The following is a 24,190-nucleotide window of genomic DNA, read 5'->3' on the forward strand; positions in this document are numbered from 1 at the left end:
CGATGATTCTCAGTATTAGCAGAAGAATTTTCTATTTGAATTTTTTTTTTTATTATCTTTTGATTTACAATAAAATACAGATTTTTCAAAGTGGGTATTCAAAATTCATAGGGATATTTATCAAAAATGCAATTTGACGCAATGTGCAATGTTGCGTCAGTGATATATGGAAGTGTAATAAGTATAAGTAATAAAAATAAGTAAGTATAAGTATAAAAAATCAAATATTAATGTACAGGGTGTCCTAAATCTGATGCGCACTGAGAGCATCTTGAGGACTATTAAAGGACTTCAATCTTCAAGGACCCCGTTCTCTTTTTTTTATAATGAGGATCAGATTGTAAATACCTTGCCTAATTCTTGAGTCACAGAAATTTCTATGATCTGTTATAAGTATTTTGTATCATATTTACTATAAAAATTACAGAAAAAAAACATTTAAGAATTTTTCGAATATCTCGAACAGAAATCAAGATTATAGTGAAATATTTTTTCTGAAACGCCCTGCAACTTTTTTATTTATATATTTAAGATCTGATTTCTGATATCTAAGTCTTCTCGAGATGCTCTCTGAGCATCGAATTTGGGACACTGTATATCGTTTTTAAAATCCTGATCTGTGAGAATGTTTCTAAATAGGACAGAATAGTTTTTTATAATGTCAAATACTTCATATACTATCTATATTTTCTCAGATTGGTCAGCAGATAATTCGAATGCCGCCAAGTTTAATTATTAGGGTTCTGGAGGGTGCTGTACATCCTCAACACCCTTGAGTTGCAACCCTTGACGACATGATACCAGCTACATTTGTACCTCTCGAACAGATATGGACTGACGACTGCTTAAGCTGATCATCAGAAAGTAATAACCATGAAGATAACCCTGAATTTATGGCTTCACTTCATTACGACGTAAATTAAAAGTACCCTTGCATCCAGTAGGCGGTCCTGGTTCGGATGTAATCCCTGTTCCCGGTGATTTGCGATTGGGATTTCTGGAGAGGTTTCATCCCTATTATTGCCACTTCAGGGCGGATATGAATAACACTTTCTATGGGGGTTTCTTTACCGTCGAAGTCGTGGTGTATTTATGATGTACCTAGCAGTTATGAGTTGGTTTATTACTGTTGGCAATTTCTCTTGGATGTTGATGGAACCATTAGGGAGAGAAGTTCTGTTTTCGTGTTTGGCAGAACTCTCCAAGAGCATAAATAATATCGTTTTTATACGTCTCTATAATGAACAGATTAACACTGAACTTGATTTTTATACAGTCTGTGGGGAAAATACTTGGAAATTATCATTTCGGCGGAGGACCTACACTATATTTGTTTTATATATATCTAATAAACTTGTGTGTGCTTTAGCATCATCTTGCTTGGATCGGAAGCACTCAAAGTACTACTCTGAATTCGTAGGAACTCGGGGCATATCTTAGGGACCAATTAATTCCTAGGTTCGACGAACATTGTACAAAAAATCGCCCTTTGCCAACTTTTCTACAAACAATTACTTGAATAACTGCTCATTTATTCTCACAGAATCAACTAACACAGATGAAACCATATGGAAAACAAGTTATTAATGAAAAACACAGAACTGAAAACCAGTTTTAAAGTAATACTTTCGACAAGTTTCTAATTAAATAATTGTAAATCGCTATAGACGCTTCACAGAGACTGAAATAAGGTATGAAATACATTCCAAGGAAATTTAGATTGAGGAAAATTAGTTTCAAAGTGAAAAAGACTGATGCGGAAATTCAGAACTATATGCAACTATTTCTCCATGACAACTTGGGTGTCAGGGACATGAGGGACATCTCTTAGGGACAAATCAATCCTCAGACTCGATGAACATTTCATGAAATCCCTTTTTGGATAATTTTACTACGACTTTTGAAGCTGCAAACATTCGTTCCTGCATAACAGGTATAAGTGGGAATTCAGACAGCAGGCAGCAGCTGCAAACTTGCTGGGATCCTTGAGGTATTCCTTGATTGTCTCAGCTTCCTTGAATTCAACATCCGTAGCAGCAGCAATGACAAGAAAGGGCTGTTTCAAAAAAGAGAAGACTGGGTTGAAAATTTAGAAATAGGTATTTCTCCTTGACACCTTGGGTGTATTGGAACTTGGGGACAAATTATTCCCTAAGCCTGATGATTCGACTAAATTCGCTCTTGGCGAACTTTTACACGGTTTTTCGAATACGCAAACTTATGATTCAATAACTGCATAACACTGAAGTGTAAATTCCTACTATTTCATTGAAGTCTTTTTTTAAACTTCTTGGAAAGGTCTTTTCCAAAGAGAACATGACTAATGTTGGAATTCTGAACTAGGTATTTCTCCTTGGGTGGAACCCAGGGACGTATCTTAGGGACAAACCAATCCCCAAGCCGGGCGATGAACATTCCACAAAATCCGCTCTTTTGGCGAACTTTTGTACGGTTTTCGAAGCCGCAAACTTCTAATTGAATAACTGCACATTCATTCCGGCATAATCACCGAACAGAGAGAGACTAGACTGGAAGGTATGAAACACATTTGCTTCGTCGGATTAATTACTAATTCAAAATAGAGCGCGGTTTCCGTTTTCCGGAACGAAAACAAAACAATTATGAATATTTATGTGTGGAAAGTTTTAAATGAGTTATGAAACTACGAGAGAGGGGTCCGGTGTCGCTCTAAAAACCATAAATCGCGATGGCCGAAGTGCAGGTCAGCATTAAAAAGCGCACACATACACACACACTCGCACACGATTTAGTCAGTCGGCGTATATATCACGGTTACCAAATTGGATTTCGGGCGTCCATAAATAAAGCCCGTTTTTCGAAACTTGCACGAAGAGAGAGAGAGGGATGGGGAGAGAGACACTCCGAGCGCTCTGGGACACAATAACAATACATTTCATTTTTGATAGAATTAATTCCTGTATACTGTCCGGCAAGGGGATGTTTCATATGACCATTGTTGGGGATAATATGGGACGAGAAAAAAACGCTGACATCGCCTTTTCACTTACGGCGCCGCCATTTCTGTCCTTTTCGATACGGCCGAATCGCTCTGGCAGGTTTTGGCTCGACAATACGGCCATGTATGGAGCAATGGCTGAAAATTTGTACCGTTGTGATTGTATTGTGATGGGTATTGGATTTCATGGAAATCCATTGTTACGACCAATAGCTCAGTAGAATTGAAGAGAAAATGAGGACTGTATTCGCGTGAATTCGATAATGATATTAAATAATATGTGCCGCCAAAAGTGATGACTCACCGTTTTAGGAAAACCCTGTATATGTCATCATTTCACTTACTACTAGAGACTGAACTTTCATCATTTTGGTATGACGACAAAAAGCAATTAGACATAATACCTGTGTCTAGCCGACTTTGTAGTCACGATACTCAATATAAATGTATCTGCATTAGTGTAACAATGGTCTTTCGTGGTACTTGTGCATACAACTTTCTCATTCTTAAGGTTCTCAGAAAGATACAATAAAGAATATCTTTCCCCTACCCTAATTAGTGTACAGGTACCATGATACCATTGCGCATTGCGCAGGCATACAACTTAGAGAATAAGAAAAGGAAGAAGAAATTCACGGTGTAGAATATGATTTCATGTAACCCTAGTAAAAATCTGGGAAAAAGAGAGTTCAGTGGAGTAAGTGACTAGGTGATGACGAGTTGAGTTAGTAGAGTGTTCAAGGGTGTTTCCAAGTGCTGTACCACAATAATGTTCGCATCTGTCGTCCATCAGTGTTTTAATAATCCCCTCCAACGTGATACCCCAGAATGGGAATTTACTAAATTTGTTTTATCGACTTGGCTAGGTTCTCCACTTCCAAAGATGTTATAGGATGAAAGAATTTGTTAACAATTCCCAAATGAGACAAAGTATAAATGTTGTGGTTGAATTATTCAAGAATATTATTATTAGAATTATTAAAATGCAAAAAAGGTGTTTTTTTTTCGAGGTATATAACTTTAAGTTGGTATTTCTGTTCGAGATGGCGATCGATTTAACTGCTGTCAAGTGATTTATTCTCAGTTTGGTTTGGCAATTCATCTTGAATAGACTCACGCCTGAACAACGCTAGCAAATAGTGCAATTTTATTTCGAAAATAATGGTTCTGTGCGGAATACGTATCGCGCGAATTTTGTTCAGCGATGAAGCGCACTTCTGGTTGAATGGCTACGTCAACAAACTAAACTGCCGCATTTGGAGTGAAGCTTATCCTCAAGTGTATGTCGAAACACCGTTACATATAGAAAAACTAACTGTTTGGTGCGGTTTATGGGCTGGTGGAATCATTGGTCCGTACTTCTTCAAAAACGATGATGGCCAGGACGTTACAGTCAATGGTGATCGGTATAGAGCCATGTTTACTAACTTTTTCATTCCTGAATTGAACAACAATGATGTCCAGGAGCTATGGTTCCAACAAGACGGCGCAACATGTCACACAGCTCGTTCCACAATCGATTTATTGAAAGATACGTTTGGTGACCGCCTAATTTCACGTTTTGGACCTGTGAATTGGCCTCCAAGATCTTGTGATTTAACACCGCTAGACTACTTTCTGTGGGGCAATGTGAAGTCATTGGTCTTTGCGGATAAGCCAGAAACCCTTGACAACATTCGCCGTGTTATTGCCGATATACGGCCACAAATGTTGGAAAAAGTCATCGAAAATTGGACGTCCAGATTGGACTACATCCGAGCCAGCCGTGGCGGTCATATGCCAGAAATCATATTCAAAATGTAATGCCACAAGATTATCTTGCGGATAAATAAAATTCATGTCAATCGAATAATCCATCGTTGTTTTATTGCAATTTAAAGTTCTATAGCTCTACAAAAAACACCCTTTACATCCTGTGGTGATTCTTCTACTTGGCACTCTTTAAATTTCCTCAATTTTTCTGTTATATCCTTTAATTTTGCCATATTATCTTGGCATCATATTCTTTCTATGTTTTCCTATATCCTTCTGAACACAGCAGTCCTTGCTTATCAAAGACATATTAAACAGTAGTTTTCTCTTTTGCTCTGAAGTCATTGCTTTGTTATAATTCCTTACGAATAACAAAGTAACTTCCGTGCTAGGAAATAAAGTAGGTACATTATGACGTCTCCTCCACCGCGTGGTGAGTCGTTCTCAAATCGTCAAACCCCCTCCAAATTAACCCCCGGATAATACGGCAGCAAATATCGCGAATCCACCCCGCACAGAAACCAACCCTTATCCTTCTCCCGACCCAAATCTTCCCAGTTAATTGGAGTCGATCTCTGGAGACCCAGAGTCTCAGCTGGCTTCATCCGATTCCCGTCTTTACTTTCGTTGCAAAATTGATAAGATCAAAACTATGGCGACGTCCTAGCCATCTCGCGACGCTGCCGGAGATAATAGATACAAGCAAGGCCCATTATAAACAAAGAAGCGGAATCATGTTCGCGCAATCTTATCCTGTAATTAGGAGATGGGAGAGTGTCTCCCGATGCCTCCTCTCCCGAATTAGCCCGGGAGGAGGCCGGTTGCGCGTCGTTTGTTTTAATAACGGCATAAAATTCTGTCGTTATGTCACCCACTTGCGAGACTCTAATGGATGTCGAAAGTTTTGCGAGTGGAATTTGGGCATTCATAATCGGCGTGGACGGTTTGAGGATCTTGTTATGTGGAAAGCAGGCTTCATCTCATGTTTAAAAGTGTATTTTGATGTTGAAGAACATCGTAGTTTGTTGACGAGAGCCTACTGAATCAGCTGCATTGCAATCTAACTAAAATTCCTAGGTTCACCAAGATTAGACAACATCTCACAACATAATTCAATGATCTTATTCTGTTAGTGGCTCTTCAAGAGAAAATTGGTGACAACCATGGCAAATCGGTCACTCTTCTGGGTGGTGTGAATCAACGTTTGGGCATTCATCCCTGTCCAGTCTCTGATAATCGTCATCCAGGAGTGTCGTCTCTTTCTTGGTCTTCATTTTGTAACGTTACAATTGCCCATGAGACTCTAAAGACTAATTTCTAGGGTTAGTTTGGCTTATTTGGAAACAAAACTCCTACCCAGGTTTTTACAAATTTAATAAAATTGAAATATACAAAGATCGATCCTTTTCACTCTAAATAAACAATGAAATAAAAACTTAACTTAAATCGGTTTTAATAAATTACTCTGCTATTAGGATGGAACCTCTTCTTCAAATTATTTTCAGCCTTCTGAACACCAGATCTTATCAGGAAGCTATAGTACTCCAATCCCCATTCAACGAAGTTGATGTGATAATGCCTGGTATTATGCAGCTATTCTTTCAGATTCAGGAACTAAAGTGGTTTAACATACGTACTATTCCAAATGCTGTATCTCAAGGAAGTACTTCTTGATATTTTTCAATCCCAAGAAAGGTTTCTGTTGTTTCAATTCCACGGGAGGTGCGAGAATCCCGACACAATTCTCGCCGATAAATTAGATTCCAAATCTCAAATAAAATTAATAATGACTGAAATCTAAATCTTAGGTACGTATCCTTGCTGAAGTCTCGACAACTATTGAAAATCTCCCAGAAGATTCTCTCTAGATCCGCGCATCCGCGCTCCGATCAATGGTACACGATCAACTGACAAATTACCGCGTCTTCGAAAATTCCAGTAGCGTAACATGGACCGAAGCGTGCAAAATCGTTGCAATTTTCTCTTTATTTTACCCTTAAAGAGGAGCAACTACCATTTATCGCCCTTCCACACGTGCCAAAGAAGGCCGTCTTTTGCCTTTTCATTGATTTTGATAACTCAATAATAATAAAAGCTGCAATTCTTGGAATGTTTGTCTGAAAACAAGTTGAAATAATATGGTTCTAAAACCACGACAGGGTCTGTCGCTGGAGTGTTTGAGGCTGGCACCAAATGCTCACTATTGTTAGGCCACTGTCCAAGTGACTTTCAGGCAGATATAAAGATGTGTGAGCTCACATATCATCAATTCTAGGATGGTATTGGAGTGCCGAAGGAAACTCAATGAAAAAGGCAAGAATAACAAGGTCCGTTTAGTCTGGATTCCCAGTCATTCAGGAATTGAAGGCAATGAAGAGCCCAACACACTTTTCAGAAAAGTAGCACAAACTACTTTCATTGGCTCAGAGCCTTCAATTAGTGATGGGTAAACCGACAAGAGTTTCAGGAGAAGGAAAAAAGCTCCTTGACAGTATCTTCCTGAGTTGGATCATTTCAAAAAGCTTCTATGAAACTTTGACACTGCGAGATCTAAGAAGTATCTCGATCCTAGCAAGAATAAAATTCCTCACTGGATTCCTCACAGGGCATTGCTGCCTCAGAAAATACCTCATGAGAATGAGTGTAACAGAAAACGAAGGGTTCGTATTCTGTAGAGAAAAAAAAAGGAAGTGCAGATCAGCTGGTGCCACGCCATTGCAAGTCAACGCAAAAGATGCTTTGGACTAGAGACTTGTAGAAGGGGGGAACAGACTTCCCAGAAAAGTAGCACAAACTCCTTCCATTGACCCAGAACCTTCAATTGGCGAAGGTCAACCTACAAGAGTTTCAGGAGAAGAAAAAACGCACTCTGACACAATCCTCCTGAGTTGAATCATTCCAAAAAGCTTCTTTGAAACTTTGAAAAAGTATCTGGATCCTAGCAAGAATATACTACACTTCCTCACTGGATTCCTTACAGGACATTGCTGCCTCAGGCAATATCTCATGAGAAGGAGTGTAGCAAAAAACGAAGGGTTCGTAGTCTGTAGAGAAGAGCAAGGCACTCCAGATCAGCTGGTGCCACGCAAAAGATGATCTGGACAAGAGACTTGTAGAAGGGGAGAACAAACTTTTTTGAAGCCATCCCAGATGCTGGAATTCATTAGAACTCTGGATCTAGGACGCGAGAAATAGACTACGACGACTAATGGCTAGAACATATCTCATGGGAGGCACAATATACCTTAGGGTCTACATGATCTTCAATAATAAACGTAACACAAAAGAAACCAAAATATCGAAACTCAACAAAAACCACGACCACCCTGCGTTAAAATTCCCCCAATCCCAAAGCAGCTTACGTCCCAGATCCTCAGCTCCTTTCACAAGCGTCCCAATTCCTTGTCCCAACGGGAAAGACCCGAACCCGAATTGAAAAAACAGAAAAACACTCTTCTGCTCCTCCACTATTCCATTCTACCGGACGACGTCAGACCTGTTGAAAGGGACGTAAGAAGACAGAAGGCAAATGGCCGGGTTGAAATGCAGAGGATTAAGTCGGATCAACGGGAATTAGCGGGACGCTTCCCACAACAGTTCCCACTTTTTCTTCAACGAGCAGCCTTCCATCCTGCCGGCCTTTCCAGAGTGGATTTGCGGAGGGTCGAGATGCAAAAATCGAGTTTATTTTTCAAAGGGAACGACGTTAATTATTATTCGAACGTATTATTGGCTCAAGACGGATTAATTCCACGAGATGATAAAATATCGTGAAGAGCTTGAGGCATTCTCATCACGTGGTCTTTTTTTTTAACTTTAGGGACATTATGAATTTTATAATTGGATCGATAGGACGCGTCTGGTGGAACGATGATAACAGTGAATGTTTTTTCGAGTTAAGAAAATCCTCTAGTGGAGCACAAAGATGTTCATTGAATTCCTTGTCAATTTCTGCCAAAATGGAAGCTACTTAAACCAAAATCAATACGCCTCTTGATTCATTGACACAATCAAGTAGACGAAAAATAAAAAGAATCAAAAGCTCAGAGCACCATTTTACAGAAATGCAAAAATAGTAAGGATATAATGAAAAGAATCAAGAATAGTTTACTGAGGTTCTAGAAAATGGAAGAAAAGAAAATACAAGATGAATGAGAAGAAAGGGAGATAGGACAAATGAAGAGAGGATAGCAGAAAAGAAAAGCAGACTACAGAGATTGGAAAAGATTAAAGAGAAGAGAAGAAATGAAATGAATAGAAACAAAAGAAAAGGGAGGAAAATAGAAAAAGTGAGGTGATATATAAAGAGCTAAGTGAGGAGAATGAACTAAAAAAGAAGAAGTGATGTTCCTGATAAGTCATAGAATTAACGAGATTGAAAAGTTTAGGAATCGCTACAGTCCACTTGAAGTTTTTTTCCACAAACATTTCCCTGATCCATCAAGATCCTCTTGCTTGATTGACACAATCAAGTAGACGAGAAATAAGGCCAATTGAAAGCTTAGAGAAAACGTTGAGATATCAAATCACAGAAATGCAAAAATAGTGAGGTACTAGAAAATGGAAGGACATAGAAAACAAGATAAGGATGAAGTAACGGAAATAAAACAAATGAAGAGATGACAGGAGAAAAGAGGAGCAGACTGAAGAAAGTGAAGGAGTTGAAAGGAAGAAAAGGATAGAAATAAATAGAAACGAAAAATAAGAGAGAAAAATAGAAAAAGAGAGGTGATATGTAAAGAACCCAGTAAGGAGAAAGAAGGAAAAAAGTAGAAGTGATGCAGAAGTCCGTTTCTGATAAGTCATAGAGTTAACGAGATTGAAAAGTTTAGGAACCGCTGCAGTCCACTTGAAGTTTTTTTCCACAAGCATTCCCTTCAAGTATTTCCCTGATCTCGATTTAGAGTCGAGTCATAAATCAGATGTCTTCGAATGTTCAACGCGAAGTTAATGCGACGGACCCTGTAGTCAAAACTGATATTACTGCTGCGAAACTAGAAGAGTCGTTAATAAAGGACGAAGTGCCCCCGTTTGAATAGAAAAACTTCGTAGGTGTTTAATTTCTCCTTTTTCCGTTCCTGATATTATCCGTCAGAGCGAAAAAGTCCACAGACCGTAGAATATGAGAAAACTTCAATTTCATTAATGCAGTTGCTGCAATTCGTACATTGGTCGACATGGAAAAAAAACCTTTCAGCTCTCAGGCAGTTTTGAAACTTTCATATATTTCTTCTATTCGATGGCCAAATGGAGTTCAGCGAACTGCGATGGAATGTGTAAGTTGGAAATGCGTACCCGTATATTTTTTTCCCTCTATCTTCATAAAATAGAGGAGTGCAGTAATGCGATTAGGTTTTTTACCGCTGTTTGAGAGTACAATATGTATGATGGTGATCTTAAGCCCCAGAAGTGAATAGCGGATCTGATAAGTTAATTACAGGTAGCCAAAGTGTGGGTTGTATTGATTTTATCGTCGATCTCGAGTTGAACTCACTTTGTATACGATTGCCGATATTACACTGGAAGGAAAACTACTAGCGTTATAAATATCGATATATTCACTTTTATCTTAAGTTTAAGCCGATGAATCTGAAATCTTCACGTTCACTGAGTACTAAGAGAAGATGGCTGAAATTCAAAAAGTTGCAAGAAAGCACCTTAGAGCCTACAATTGACTCCAGTGGCTTCCGCTGATATTTTGCTTTTACTGACTTGACGTGTAAGATTTCCAAAATGTAGAGAGCATGAAATTTTTAGGAATTAGAAACCAATGGACTTTCAAAATCACATTTTTCAATTTCCTTTTCAGTTGAATTCTATGACATTTCGATGATGAAATTCATAGATGCAAAATTAAATTAAATTCACAATTAAAAAACAACTACTTCTCATACAGATCACACGTAAACTACACCCCATGAGAATGGGTCTGGCAGAAAATGACGAGTGCAGATGATGTGGGGAGGAGGAAGAAACTAACGGAATCCCTGGCCATCACTAGCCATCGCAAAATCTGCTTTGTACAAAAAACGTGTATAAGTGAGGAATTAGCCTTCTTGTAGCCATCAAAGATACTGAAGTTCATTAGAACTCTGGAACTGTAATGCAAGGTGTGAATTATGAACATTAGGGAGCGAAAAACTTTGGTAGGGGGCACAATAGACCATTAGGTCGCAGTGAAACGGAATCTTCTTAATTAAATCTAAAGATACCTTAGGACTGTCATAATGATTCCAATAAAACTGGATATCGGGATATCGAAAGCCCTAAATGTAGTCATAACGTCTCCACAATAAAACTGCGATGTTCATCTGACCACTGCAAGGCGAATACTGAGAGTTGTTTTCTTAATTTGATAGGTCCTGCTTAACTGCACTACCCAGTCTGTGGTTCTTGAGATTTTTTAGTAGTAGAGCTGGCAATCTGCCTATGAATTTTTTTGCTTAGCGAATTCGAAATGCACCACAGTATTGACAGATATCGGAACGTAAAAATCATCGCTCAGTCAAATACGAACGCGCCTACTGTCAAAATAATTCTTCCCCCATTATTCTATAAAACCAAGTCCTGCACGTACTGCAGACCGTGGCGCGGCACTTCATGATAAAAAGCAATTACCGCACCGACTCTGCCTATCCGCATAAGCGACGGCAGCGCTGAGTGTAGTCAAATGATAAACGTCGCATTCAAGCGGCACAATGACCACAGAAACAATGCGGGAAGCAGATATTCACGAATGGACCGTGATATATAAAACATAGAGCGGGCCGTTTCGTTATCGGGCCGCCATTGTCCTTGATCTTTACGCGAATGTTCGGCCCGACTGCCCAATGAACCGCGTCCGGCCGAGCTTTATGGTATCGCGAGCTGCGATCTTGCTAGATCTACCGAACGGAGCGGTTTTAATAAGGCTAGGAGGTTGCACAGGTGTATTCGCTTGGGGTAGCACGTGCTATGGATGACATCTGTCAGTTTGACGTTTAGTGATTGTCAAATTTTCGAGGTTAAGGAACGGAGCATAGAATAGACAAACATAGATAAGCAGAACGCCCCCTACCGTTGTCGAATATTACTACCATCTGGTCTATAACTCTGGATTTTCCTGCTTTTGGAAATGTATGGAAGCTATATTCGGGATTTTTTTTGCCCAAGATGAACAATAGGGTACATAATAATTCATCCTAAACGTTCATAAAAGATCCCAAACACAATTAAAACACAACTACTTCTCATACAGAACAAACGTAAACTGAGGTAAACAAAGCAGTCTATGGTGCTTTGTTTACATAGTATATTCTTGCTAAGATCCGGGTACTTGGATCTTGCAGTGTCAAAGTTTCGAAAAAACTTTTTGGAATGATCCAAATCGGGAAGATTTCTCTTTCGGTTTTTTTCTCTCTTTCTCTCTTTATTGCAATTGCCTATGCCACAGAAAGGTTCCGGGCAGATGAAAGGAGTTTGTGCTACTTTTCTGGCAAGTGTGTTGGCGTCTTCATTCCCTCTAATTCCCGAGTGTCCAGGAATCCAGACTGAAAAGACCTTGTTATTCTTGCCTATTCCATTGAGTTTTCTTCAAATGGATCTTATAATCGATGATATGCGAGCTCAGTGCTTTGATTGCAGCCTGATTGTCTTATAGTTTCCAGTCCCCAAGTAATTGTGAATGAATCAGCTTTATGAAAAGGTGATAGTCATTGCAGTGCAAGCAATCTCTAACCTGACATAGGATTGCAATATTATGCAGAACTGAGAGGATTATCTTACAACTAGACCATCACATGCACTGTTTCAAGATGTTGCTTGCATCAAAATTCTTAGCGGCTGTCTTTTTGTAAGATTTTATTATCAATAATAATGATTCAGATGTTGAGCTTCCAGAAAATGATATAAACAATTCTGAAGACTTAGGAGAAAAGCTCAGAGGGTAGAAGTGCAACAATTAGATATTCCATTTAAGGTTTAAGGTGCTGTATTATTGTAAGAACTTATAACCAATACAAAATATTGATACAGATGTTGAGCTTCAAGAAAAGAGATCCCATTTGAGGTATTCACCTGAACTGGCTTAAGGCTTAAGATTTTGTTTCAAACAAGGAACCTCATCCAGCTGGCACAAGCTGAGCTTTGAGTTAATACGTGATTGTTGGCGGGACACTAGAGATATGAGTACCTTCTGTATCTACTTCATGGTCTAGTTGGTAGATGAAATTTGCAGACTCTGCAATTGAAAACAGACTGTCACATACTGGAGAGTACTTGGCCAGCACAAGAAGCATACTTTTGCACAAGCCGATATTGAATTATTATGAACGTTGTTAGATTTGGTGATATGTAGACGATCTCAAAAAATATAGAACGAGAAGAAAAAATAAAATTTCCGTTCTTAGAACAGTTCAGGGAAGTCCGAAACAGAATATTGGATTAGCGTTGTTTGTGGTGGGAATTTGCTTTGAGAAAGTAAACTTTCCAGAAAGCTATGTCTAAACTAAACATAACTAGAGAATTAGCAATGCAGCAAAACCACCAAACTGCCTTTTCCGATTTTTCGACACACCCCATTGCACTTATCGACTCTCCCATAACTCTACCTATGCACCCCACTAATCTCTCACCCCCCAAAGATGCACTTTCCAAAAACGGCAACAATATTTTAAACTACCACTAACATTTCTCAGCCAAATATTCGGCAGTAGAACATCGGCCTCCACATTATATATCTCCTTCGATCTCCCTGCCCCCCCAGCGTCCCCGCCAACCTCCTGGCGGACCCGCGCGCGACTCTGGCGTTGAATAAAAATGAGAGGGCGCGTGAATAAAGTATAAGGGAATAATTTTATCGGAAGCCGGGAGTCGGGGAACGCCGTATAAACGTTGGTGGAACGTTCCCGTAGTAAAATATTTTATGGGAATGCATAAAAAATGATACCTGGTCCAGTTTAATGATTTCTTCCATACGCAGGGCGTTATGCCACGTTGGATACAACCCCGGCTGCGACTCGGGCTCTCCTACATACGTATGTTTATGGGAATTTACGAGGACGCGGTCGTTGTAAAGAGATGGAAATAGTGTTCAGTTTCTGCGGTTTCATGAGTTCTCGAGGTTTCCATTCATAACTCAGCACGGAAAACGGGGTCTTGTCGCTGGTTATTTCTGTTGGTGTTTTGCTTATAGCAACGTTTGACTACGTTCGGTTGCAAGCGTCTGCTTCTAGCAGGTTTCAGAACTTTATTTTGGTGGAATTTGTAGTTTTTTGATGCCTCAGTAGATATTATCTCTCTGCTGACAAAAATTTCATTGCTATTGAATTAAAACTATCTCCTTCTTATCGGTAATCTATTGCATGTACATGCAGTCTATGGAGACATAAACCACCGAGGATTCACCTAAATGGCTACTCATTAGAAGTAGTAGGGGATATCTCCAAGGTGGTGGTACTCAGAAGACAAAAAAACATTTCTTCTCAAAATCCCTCTTTTTCTAAATATTATAAAGACGTGACGGTGGCGCAATTTTCTTGTGGGATGGAGTTTTGTTCTCCTTTAGTTAAAATGAAGCCGATGAAAATTTCGCCAGAGCATATGTTCAAAAAAATTGAAACCCAGAATTTCTGGAAACGTCTGATAAGTCTTAAACCATCTCTATGATTTAGTCAATATTGATCAAAATCGAATGACTGATTTGTGAGGCTTTGCAGGAGTACCTATCTTTGAGGTTTTACATCCAACTGAGACCTCCACTATGTCCACAACGAAAATACTGAAAAAAATTGGGTAAAGTCGAAAACGGTATGTCTGATTCCCAACAATTGCAAAAAGCTTCTGGGAAGAGTCAACACACATATTGACACCAAATTTAAGTTGAATAAGCATGTCTGAAGAACATTCATACAGACTGATGCAAATACAATTTTTTTTTACAGATACATCCTCTCGAATGGATTTGGTAAAAACAAATAGTAGTTCATGTAAATAAGTTAAGTATTTCTCCCTTCAAAATTATCAACCGATTCTACTCACCCATAAACTCATCGAAGAAAACTATTCTACTTACCTTCAGCTAATTTTTCGTAGACTTCTTCCTTCTCCGACCATGCCACAGACAGCAGCAACAGACACTCCAATAGGAATAACAGCATATTTGAAGTTCGTGAACTCATCGAAGTTTTAAGATCACTACACAGCCTGCAAAGAAAAAAAAAAGTTAGACATGATGCGTAGGGATTCACGGCTTGGATTGATTTTCAAGCTAGTTGGCTTGAGCTTGACTTGATTCCAAGTCAAGTAATAGTATTTCAATCTCAAGTCCAGTATTTTTTTATCAAATACTTGGATCATATCAAGCTACTTAATTTTTAGCGTTTATTTGGATTTATTTATAAAAGAACCGAAAATATCAACTTTTTTGAAATAGAAACATAAATTAAATCACTATAAATCATAACAAAATAAAGAATGATAGAAAAATAAAGTTTTTCAATATTGAGAAATCTCCAGGCTTTGTTTGATTTCATAATTTTCCATCCAGGATCTAAGACACATGAGGCATCTTATAGATTTGCAGCCTAACCTATTGCCGGTTTTTATAACTGAAAGAGCAGCTCTGGAAAATTGTCTTTCAGCGAGTGCTGAAGATGCTGACCTTGACAAAAAATCCTTGGCCATTTTGGCCAAGTTTGGAAAGATATTTCTGAAACAATCAAAATCTACCAATAGATTTAAAAGAAATGTGAGAAAACTACTAATAAAGTCACACTGGCGAATGCTTCAATCTCTCGCCGCTCGAGGAATCCTCTTATTTAGTCTAAGCGCGCACGAGATTGCAGAAATATATGCCGTACGACGCATGCATATCGAGTTCAAGTAATATCAAGTAGCTTGATATCAAATCAAGCAATAAATATCTAAAATCAAGTCAAGCTCAAGTATGTAATTTTTCAAGTCAAGTAGTTGATTAAAATGTCAGGCTACTTGACTTGATGAATCCCTAGTAATGCGTTCCAAGAGTTGTTAAATTTGTCCTAAAACAAGACATAGAAAACCAAACTAACATCTCAAATTTTGCAGCTTGAAGACTCACAAACGCGCCCAGATCATCTACCAATGAATCTCATTCCAAATGCAAACGCAGCCTCAAACGAATCGTGCAAAATCCCTCCTCAACGACAATAATTCTCCACGCCAACCCGACCGGAAAATGACACTCCCCGCAGAAAATTGAAAGTCAATAGGAACTTTTTAAATTTGAATTTATCAATCATTAGGCGCAAAAACTATATGCGGCGCCTCATCAATCATCTGCTCGCCGGGCGGATTCAAAGTATCCAAAGTGTGATTTGAGATTCTCATCTCCAGACAGAGGACTTCATCCCTCTCCGCAAGGACGATAATCGCGGTATAATGGGGTTGGGGTAGTAGGGAGGCAGCAACGCGAACAGGATTAGCCCTTTTCGTCGGTTCTCCGGAGCTGCTTAAAGGGCGCCACACGCTGGACAGCTTGTTGTACAATATGTCTCCTGTCCGGAGGGTCTTAGCTGAGGGGATAATGAAGCGACGATAAATGGAGGATTATGAGGTCCTTTCATAAGATGGGAATGATGGCAGGATTTGATGTGGAAAGTTCGGATCGTGAAAGAGATTGCCTACCACTTTTATCTTCACGTTTTATGTAGTCGGGGTTATGTTTTTCGGGCTTGCGTCTTTCCTTGGAGTCATTGTTCCAGCTTTTCTCTTGGAGGTCTTCGGTGATCAAATGGCTCCAGTTGGAATTTCGTGCGTAACTAATCACACCAAGAATCGAAAAAGTGGATTATTTTTTCTTATTATCTTGTCAACCTATAGAGGAGATATTTAGTTTTGATGTTTTCCAGAGTTAAGTTTCATCTTTAAATTGCCATAACGTTGAGTAGCCGAACTTTTCTATATTTGGCATCTAAATGTCCATAGCCCACAAAGTAGTGGAATTCTGGATATTGGTAGAAAATAATAGTTAAGCAGAGACATCATTCATTTCAACGTATGATACAAGAACACAAATAAAAATTCCAGTAAAAACGTAATCTACCCGTATAGGTGCAGTGACTGTTTGGTGTATTTGACAAGTATTCACCAAGTGGTATACGGTGTCTTCTACACCACACTCACATAGTGGGCTATCAATAGAATGCCATTTGAAGAGCATACTATTGCAATGATCATGACCAGTCCTAAGTCGATTTAAAATACACAAAATTTTACCATATCGAAACCTAGAACTTTCTCTGAAGGATCAAAGATTAGACTTTTGTTGAAGACATTACAAGAACTCCATTCCGAACGCCAAATTTCCTAGTCACTTACATTAGTTTGAAGGGAAGTATTAATCCATAAAGATTTGCGTTATTTCAATCTGGCAGTTCTAGTATCTAAGAGGTAAGATACAACTGGAAATAAGTTCGGATAGGAATGAAATTTTTCCCAAGATTTCTTGACTGAGACCTGTCTACGAATATGAGGCAGAAGTAACGGGTGTTTTTTTCGAGGTATATAACTTTAAGTTGGCATTACTGTTCAAGATGACGACCGATTTAACAGCTGTCAAGTGATTTATTCTCAGTTTGGTTTGGCAATTCATCATGAATAAAATCACGCCTGAACAGCGCTTGCAAATAGTGCAATTTCATTTCGAAAATAATGGTTCTGTGCGGAATACGTATCGCGCACTACGTCCATTTTATTTTGTTTAGCGATGAAGCGCACTTTTGGTTGAATGACTACGTCAACAAACAAAACTGCCGCATTTGGAGTGAAGCTAATCCTCAAGTGTATGTCGAAACACCGTTACATCCAGAAAAACTGACTGTTTGGTGCGCTTTATGGGCTGGTGGAATCATTGGTTCGTACTTCTTCAAAAACGATGATGGTCAGAGCATTATAGTCAATGGTGATCGGTATAGAGCCATGATTACTAACTTTTTCATTCCTGAATTGAACAACCATGATGTCCAGGAGCTGTGGTTCCAACAAGACGGCACAATATGTCACACAGATCCTGCCACAATCGATTGAAAGACACTTTTGGTGACCGCCTAATTTCACGTTTTGGACCTGTGAATTGGCCTCCAAGATCTTGTGATTTAACACCGCTAGACTACTTTCTGTGGAGCTATGTGAATTCATTGGTCTATGCGGATAGGCCACAAACCCTTGACCATTTGAAAGACATCATTCGCCCGATATACGGCCACAAATGTTAGAAAAAGTCATCGAAAATTGGACGTCCAGATTGGACTACACATCCAAGCCATACGTGGCGGTTATATGCCAGAAATCATATTTAAAATGTAATGCCACAAGATTATCTTGCGGATAAATAAAATTCATGTCAATCGAATAATCCATCGTTGTTTTATTGCAATTTAAAGTTCTATAGCTCTAAAAAAACACCCTTTATATGCGATAGCACTGGTAACCAATGTAAAGGTGTTGATCTAATAGCTGCACTTATAATTCTTATAGAAACGTTAAGTTGTGGATCAATTTCATGAACATGTTCACTATTGAACCAAACAGAACAACAGTATTCAGCAACACAAAAACCCAAGGCCAAAGCTGCTGTACGAAGAGTGCTGGCATCTGCACCCCATGAAGAACCAGTTACATTTTGAAGGATATTATAGAATTATATCAACAGAAAAACGCCAAGTAATTCCAAAATTCAACAGAGAACCCGATCAAACTCCCTATTCCCCAAATCACCCTGATATCGACGTACCCCAACAGATTTTCCGATGCACCCACCCCCTCGCGTCGCAGGTACATAGATCACCACTTCATAAAGCAAATAAAACACAAATCCACCCCTCTAAATACCACCATCCTCACAACCTTTACCCTCGTCCGACTCGAAAGTTTCGACAGTGTCATTTATATTCGTTTGGGCGACCCGCCAGGGGTTGGGGGTTGACGCGTTACCCTACACCCCCTCCCCTCCTCACGTTGGTGGCTTATTGACGCGGCCAAGGAGGCAGGCGTATCTAATAAATGGCCGCTGTCAAAGCGGCGATTAGCCGGATGGATGGCGATTGTTATTTTCATCATCAGTATTAATTTCTGATTCGAGGGTCGTAGATTAGAAGGCCATCAATAATGCCTCGAGATATACGGAATTAGTTCTTTTTGGTCTTAATCGGGCGTGGAGGGGGCTGTTAAGGATTCTAATTGGACGTAATGGGTTTTTTCGGTCGATTTGTGGGATTCTTAGGAGGCTGGTTAACGGCCGGGAGGTGCTATTTAATTGTTAATTGTGGAGTTGGTTTGGAGAAGGTGAGGTTTTGAGGGTGGCAGTCCGTATTTTTTTTACAAGAAAAAGAAATTCACCCAGATTGACTTTTATCTCTTTAGATATAACTATAGGTATTATATAGTGATCTCCAATAAGAGGTGTCATTTTGGATAGCATTCTGGACACAATTCATTTTTGAGGCTGTTATCTTTTGACATTTGACAAGTAAAGGGTGCTTTTTTAGAGCTATAGAACTTTAAATTGCAATAAAACAACGATGGATTATTCGATTGACATGAATTTTATTTATCCGCAAGATAATCTTGTGGCATTACAGTTTAAATATGATTTCTTGCCTATGACCGCCACGGCTGGTTCGGACGTAGTCCAATCTGGACGTCCAATTTTCGATGACTTTTTCCAGCATTTGTGGCCGTATATCGGCAATAACACGGCGAATGTTGTGTTCCAAATGGTCAAGGATTTGTGGCTTATCCGCATAGACCAATGACTTTACATAGCCCCACAGAAAGTAGTCTAGCGGTGTTAAATCACAAGATCTTGAAGGCCAATTCACAGGTCAAAAACTGAAATTAGTCGATCATCAAACGTGTCTTTCAATAAATCGATTGTGGCACGAGCTGTGTGACATGTTGCGACGTCTTGTTGGAATCGCAGCTCCTGGACATCATATTTGTTCAATTCAGGAATGAAAAAGTTAGTAATCATTGCTCTATATCGATCACCATTGACTGTAACGTTCTGGCCATCATCGTTTTTGAAGAAGTACGGACCAATGATTCCACCAGCCCATAAAGCGCACCAAACAGTCAGTTTTTCTGGATGTAACGGTGTTTCGACATACACTTGAGGATTAGTTTCACTCCAAATGCGGCAGTTTTGTTTGTTGACGTAGCCATTCAACCAGAAGTGCGCTTCATCGCTAAACAAAATAAAATGGACGTAGTGCGCGATACGTATTCCGCACAGAACCATTATTTTCGAAATAAAATTGCACTATTTGCGAGAGTTGTTCAAGCGTGAGTCTATTCAAGATGAATTGCCAAAATAAATCACTTGACAGCTGTTAAATCGGTCGCCATCTTGAACAGTAATGCCAACTTAAAGTTATATACTTCGAAAAAAAAACACCCTTTACATTCATAACGATATAGTAAAATTGTGGATTTGAAAATATATCACAACCCGACAACGTAATCCAACCATATTGGGGACATGTAAAAATTGTGTTACTTCCTCTTTCTATGTTTATTACTCTATGGAAACAACCTATGATGATGATGATATTTCTCATCTCAAATTCCATATTCTGAAATTTCAAATGTAGTATATTTCCTAGTATGTTAGAACCTTCAGAATTCTTCAATTACGACATCGCAATCAATTACATCTCGCCTAATTAACCCCTCCCTCTAAAGGGGCCATCGACGTCACGTTTGACGTGAGACCGGCTGCATCTGATGGAGCCTAACAAATCGCCTAGGAAGAAACTATAAGAAATTCCCGACGGCATCCTGGGGAAGACATGCACGGGGTGGCATGTTCGTTAGCTCATATAGCTCACTTGTGATTGTTGCTCTTGACAGGTCACGTTCCTCTCAACGTTATAAAGTTTAAATTAACATTTCGAACGAGAACAAGCGCCCGAAGCGATGTTGCTCAACCATTCAAATGCGCTATCTAAGCGAGATGTTTATGAAGGATCAACTGTGCGAAAAGAGGACTTTCGCATCTATGTTCCGGCTTTGTGATTCTGAATAGGCGATAATCCATAAGGCACCATTGGATATTCGAGGTGTTGTACAACATAACATATTTTTCAATGGGTACCAATATCAACAACCATCAGATATCATTCGTTTTTGCATTGAGACTGAGGTCTGTTATTTTCTCTGAGACAGAATTTGAGGTCAGGATGAATAATGTCAACAAAAACAATATCAATAGAAACAAATTTCAACAACGAGTTCCCAATATTTGAGCGCTCCATCACCGAACAGATCAATAATTCGTCCCAATGCCTGTAATTTTCATAATTTGAAACCAGGAATTATTTGAAACGAGCAATTCATTTATTAAATTCGATTATGTCTGACCGATGGCCGTAAACACACTCTCGAACAGAAAAATCCATAGTCCAGGGATTCCGCAAATATGAACAACAAATTTTCGGGTGAGATGGAAATTCGGCTAATCAGAGATCGTCAATTCTTGCACCGCTCACCGATTCTTCGTAGGGCTCACGATTTTGAGAAAATTTGAACTCGAAATTTGGAAAAAATTTGAATTTATCTATAAAAATCGTTATATCTCCTGAATTATTCGTCACAGACCCCCCAAATGCAAACGTTTTCCAAACATCAAGTTCCGATCTAAAACATACTGAGATTTCAAGGGCGTAGCTTACGTCCAAGAGATGTTGCAGCCTCGGGAATATTTGCTATTTTTTTTCAGGAAAATTTCAGATTTTTACCTATAATTTCTGAAATAATGTACTGATCACCCAACTGCAAGCAATTTCGTGATCTACATAGTCGAATCAATCAATAAAAGGATACAATATTCCCATGAAGGAACTTTTAATTTTTTTCAATTTTCTAAGGGTTAGGTATGGAAAATTTTACGAAAATTTGTCGACGAAAACTTTTTCAGGTGAGATCGAAATTAGGCTAACTGGAAATCGTCAATTCTGTCACCGCTCACCGATTCTTCGTAGAGCTCACGGTTTTGAGGAAATTTGAACTCGAAATTTAGGAAAAAATTGAATTTGCCTCGAAAAATCGTTATATCTCCTGAATTATTCCTCACAGACCCCTCAAATGAAAACGTTATCAAACAACAAGTTTCCATCTAAGACATACTGAGGTTTCAAGGGCGTAGCTTACGTCCAGGAGAAGTTGCAGCCTCGGAAATATTATCAATTTTCTTCTCTAAAATTTCAGATTTTTACATCCAATTTCTGAATGATCTACATGGTCGAGTCAATCAAAAAAGTGATACAATATTTCCATGAAGGAACTTTTAATTTTTTTCAATTTTCAGCTAAGATCCGAATTCGGCTTACCAGAGATTGTCAATTCTGGCACCACTCACCGATTCTTCGTAGAGCTCACGGTTTTGGGGAAATTTGAACTCGAAATTTGCGAAAAGATATAATTTCCCCCAAAAAATCGTTATATCTCCTAAATTATTCGTCACAGACCCCTCAAAAAAAAACATGTTTCAAACATCAAGTTCCGATCTAAAAGATACTGAGTTTTCAAGGGCGTAGCTCACGTCCAGGAAAAGTTGCAGCTTCGGGAATATTATTTATTTTTTTCTGGAAAATTTCAGATTTTTACCTATAATTTCTGAAGTGATGTACTGATCGCCCAAATGCAAGCATTATCGTGATCTACATAGTGGAATCAGTCAATAAAATGATACAATATTCCCATGAGGAAACTTTTAATTTTAATTTTACGAAAATTTTGCGAATACATATTTTTCAGGCGATCGAAAATTCTAAACTCTCCCTAACTTCCAAACCCAATCCCACTCCAATCCAATACGCCACACCGCATCACGAAGTGAAAAATCGTAATGATTCCCCCTTCCATCCCATACTCTTTCCAGCATCCCCATCGAAGCAAAAAGCACCGTAGCAATATCCCGCAGGAACAATACCGATGAGAATGCCTTCAAAATTCATATCCAACCGTCTCGGAGTGCCTCACACATCCGCAAAGTAGTCCCATTGATTCCTCTCTTTCGCATCTTTCGCGCCTCTCTCCTCGCCTCAGACAATAAAACAGCCGCGTTTTCAATATGCAAGGAACGAGAGAGCGAGAGCAACTTTCCACACCAAAATGGTTCACTTTCGGGATAGTATCTCTTTGTTTAGCCTCCTACGGCTCCGCTCTTTCATCCGAAACTACATCAATGGCAATTTACACACCTTTTTGTAATGGCGTCCCTATTCATTCCCGGTCTTAAACAGTTCCTGTAATCTCCGCGGACCTGGTTAGGTCGTTCCTCTTTGGCCGGGCCTACAAAAGGGCCTCCGTCATCTTGAGACCGTGCTCGGCTATTATACGTGCGCTCTCATCGAGGCATTTACATCCAGTCTGGTGTGAAGTAGACCTACATGTTGTTTTCTCTGCGAGCTTTCTCTTCCCAGTCTGTTTCGTAGAGGCTGGAGGCAATAACCCTTAATAGGAGTCCTAGGGACGTTCCACGGAATGCTGCTTTCAACGAGCTTAGGACGAGGTGTCGACTCGTGAATTTTTCCTTTTGAAGAAATGGTAATTACAGTTTTATGTTTGGAGTTTGCAGAGATGGTAGCTGAACACACGTTTTGTGCTGTGTACTTCGAAACATTTATGGAAGGATATAAGCTACTTGAAAGTCTAACTGAAAGGTTTTCGTATGGTGTAACTATCACACAAGGTGTTTCAAAAGGAAGTTTATATATAAATAGCGTTAAAAAAACTTCTACCCTCGTGTTCACTCATTCAATGTAACACTAAAATTCCTGATGACGGCTTGATAAGTATGCCCGGTGATGATTTCCATTTCATGGCTGACTGGGACAGGGAAGTTGTTTTATTAACGTGAGTTTTAGATATAGGAAATCACACAGGTAAAATTCCATATGCGCCAAATCCGAATTATAAGGAAAAATTCCACGAACTTGCAGTAAAGACACATTTCACGAGTGTGCTGCATTCTGCTGGAACCATGTTCTCTGGTTATAGCCAGGTAAGTTCAGCAGTTCATGCAACAAGAATTAATCTTATATCCTCATATGATGCTCTAAATTCACAGTCATTATTATTATTTGAACAGGGGTAGTTGTGTAAGCCTTACGGGAACTGCGACCATGTAGATCTCTTGTTCTCTACCCTACTCATTCATGGAAACCCAAGGAGGGCGTCAATGGCGTTGATAAAACTGACAACCTCCTTAGGGGCCTTGGCCGTTACCTCACGGGTATCTAGGACCGGTCCCATATGAATGGTTCTTAGGCCAGCCAGCTCTGGACACTTTCATACCATGTGTTCAGCTGTTTCTGCTTCTGATCTAGCCTAAAAATCTCTTCTGCTGACTTTCCCATACGGTACAAAATGATGTTTGTACCGACAGTGCCCTGTCAGCAGTCCCACCATCATCCGAAACTCAGTTCGTGACAGCTTCGAGCC

At 39.3% G+C, this 24,190-nt stretch overlaps 1 protein-coding gene across 1 annotated transcript in view; it reads right to left on the reverse strand.

Moving 5' to 3' along the window:
• Positions 1-24,190, reverse strand: part of LOC123676982 (semaphorin-2A) — a 605,612-nt gene that overhangs the window by 406,692 nt on the left and 174,730 nt on the right. Inside the window, exon 2 of the mRNA XM_045613352.1 lies at positions 14,781-14,911. Coding sequence (XP_045469308.1) covers positions 14,781-14,886 — 106 coding nt within the window. The 5' untranslated portion in view covers positions 14,887-14,911. The remainder of the gene's footprint in view (positions 1-14,780; positions 14,912-24,190) is intronic.

This window comes from Harmonia axyridis, chromosome 3 (genome assembly GCF_914767665.1).
Source record: "Harmonia axyridis chromosome 3, icHarAxyr1.1, whole genome shotgun sequence".
Classification (NCBI taxonomy): domain Eukaryota; kingdom Metazoa; phylum Arthropoda; class Insecta; order Coleoptera; family Coccinellidae; genus Harmonia; species Harmonia axyridis.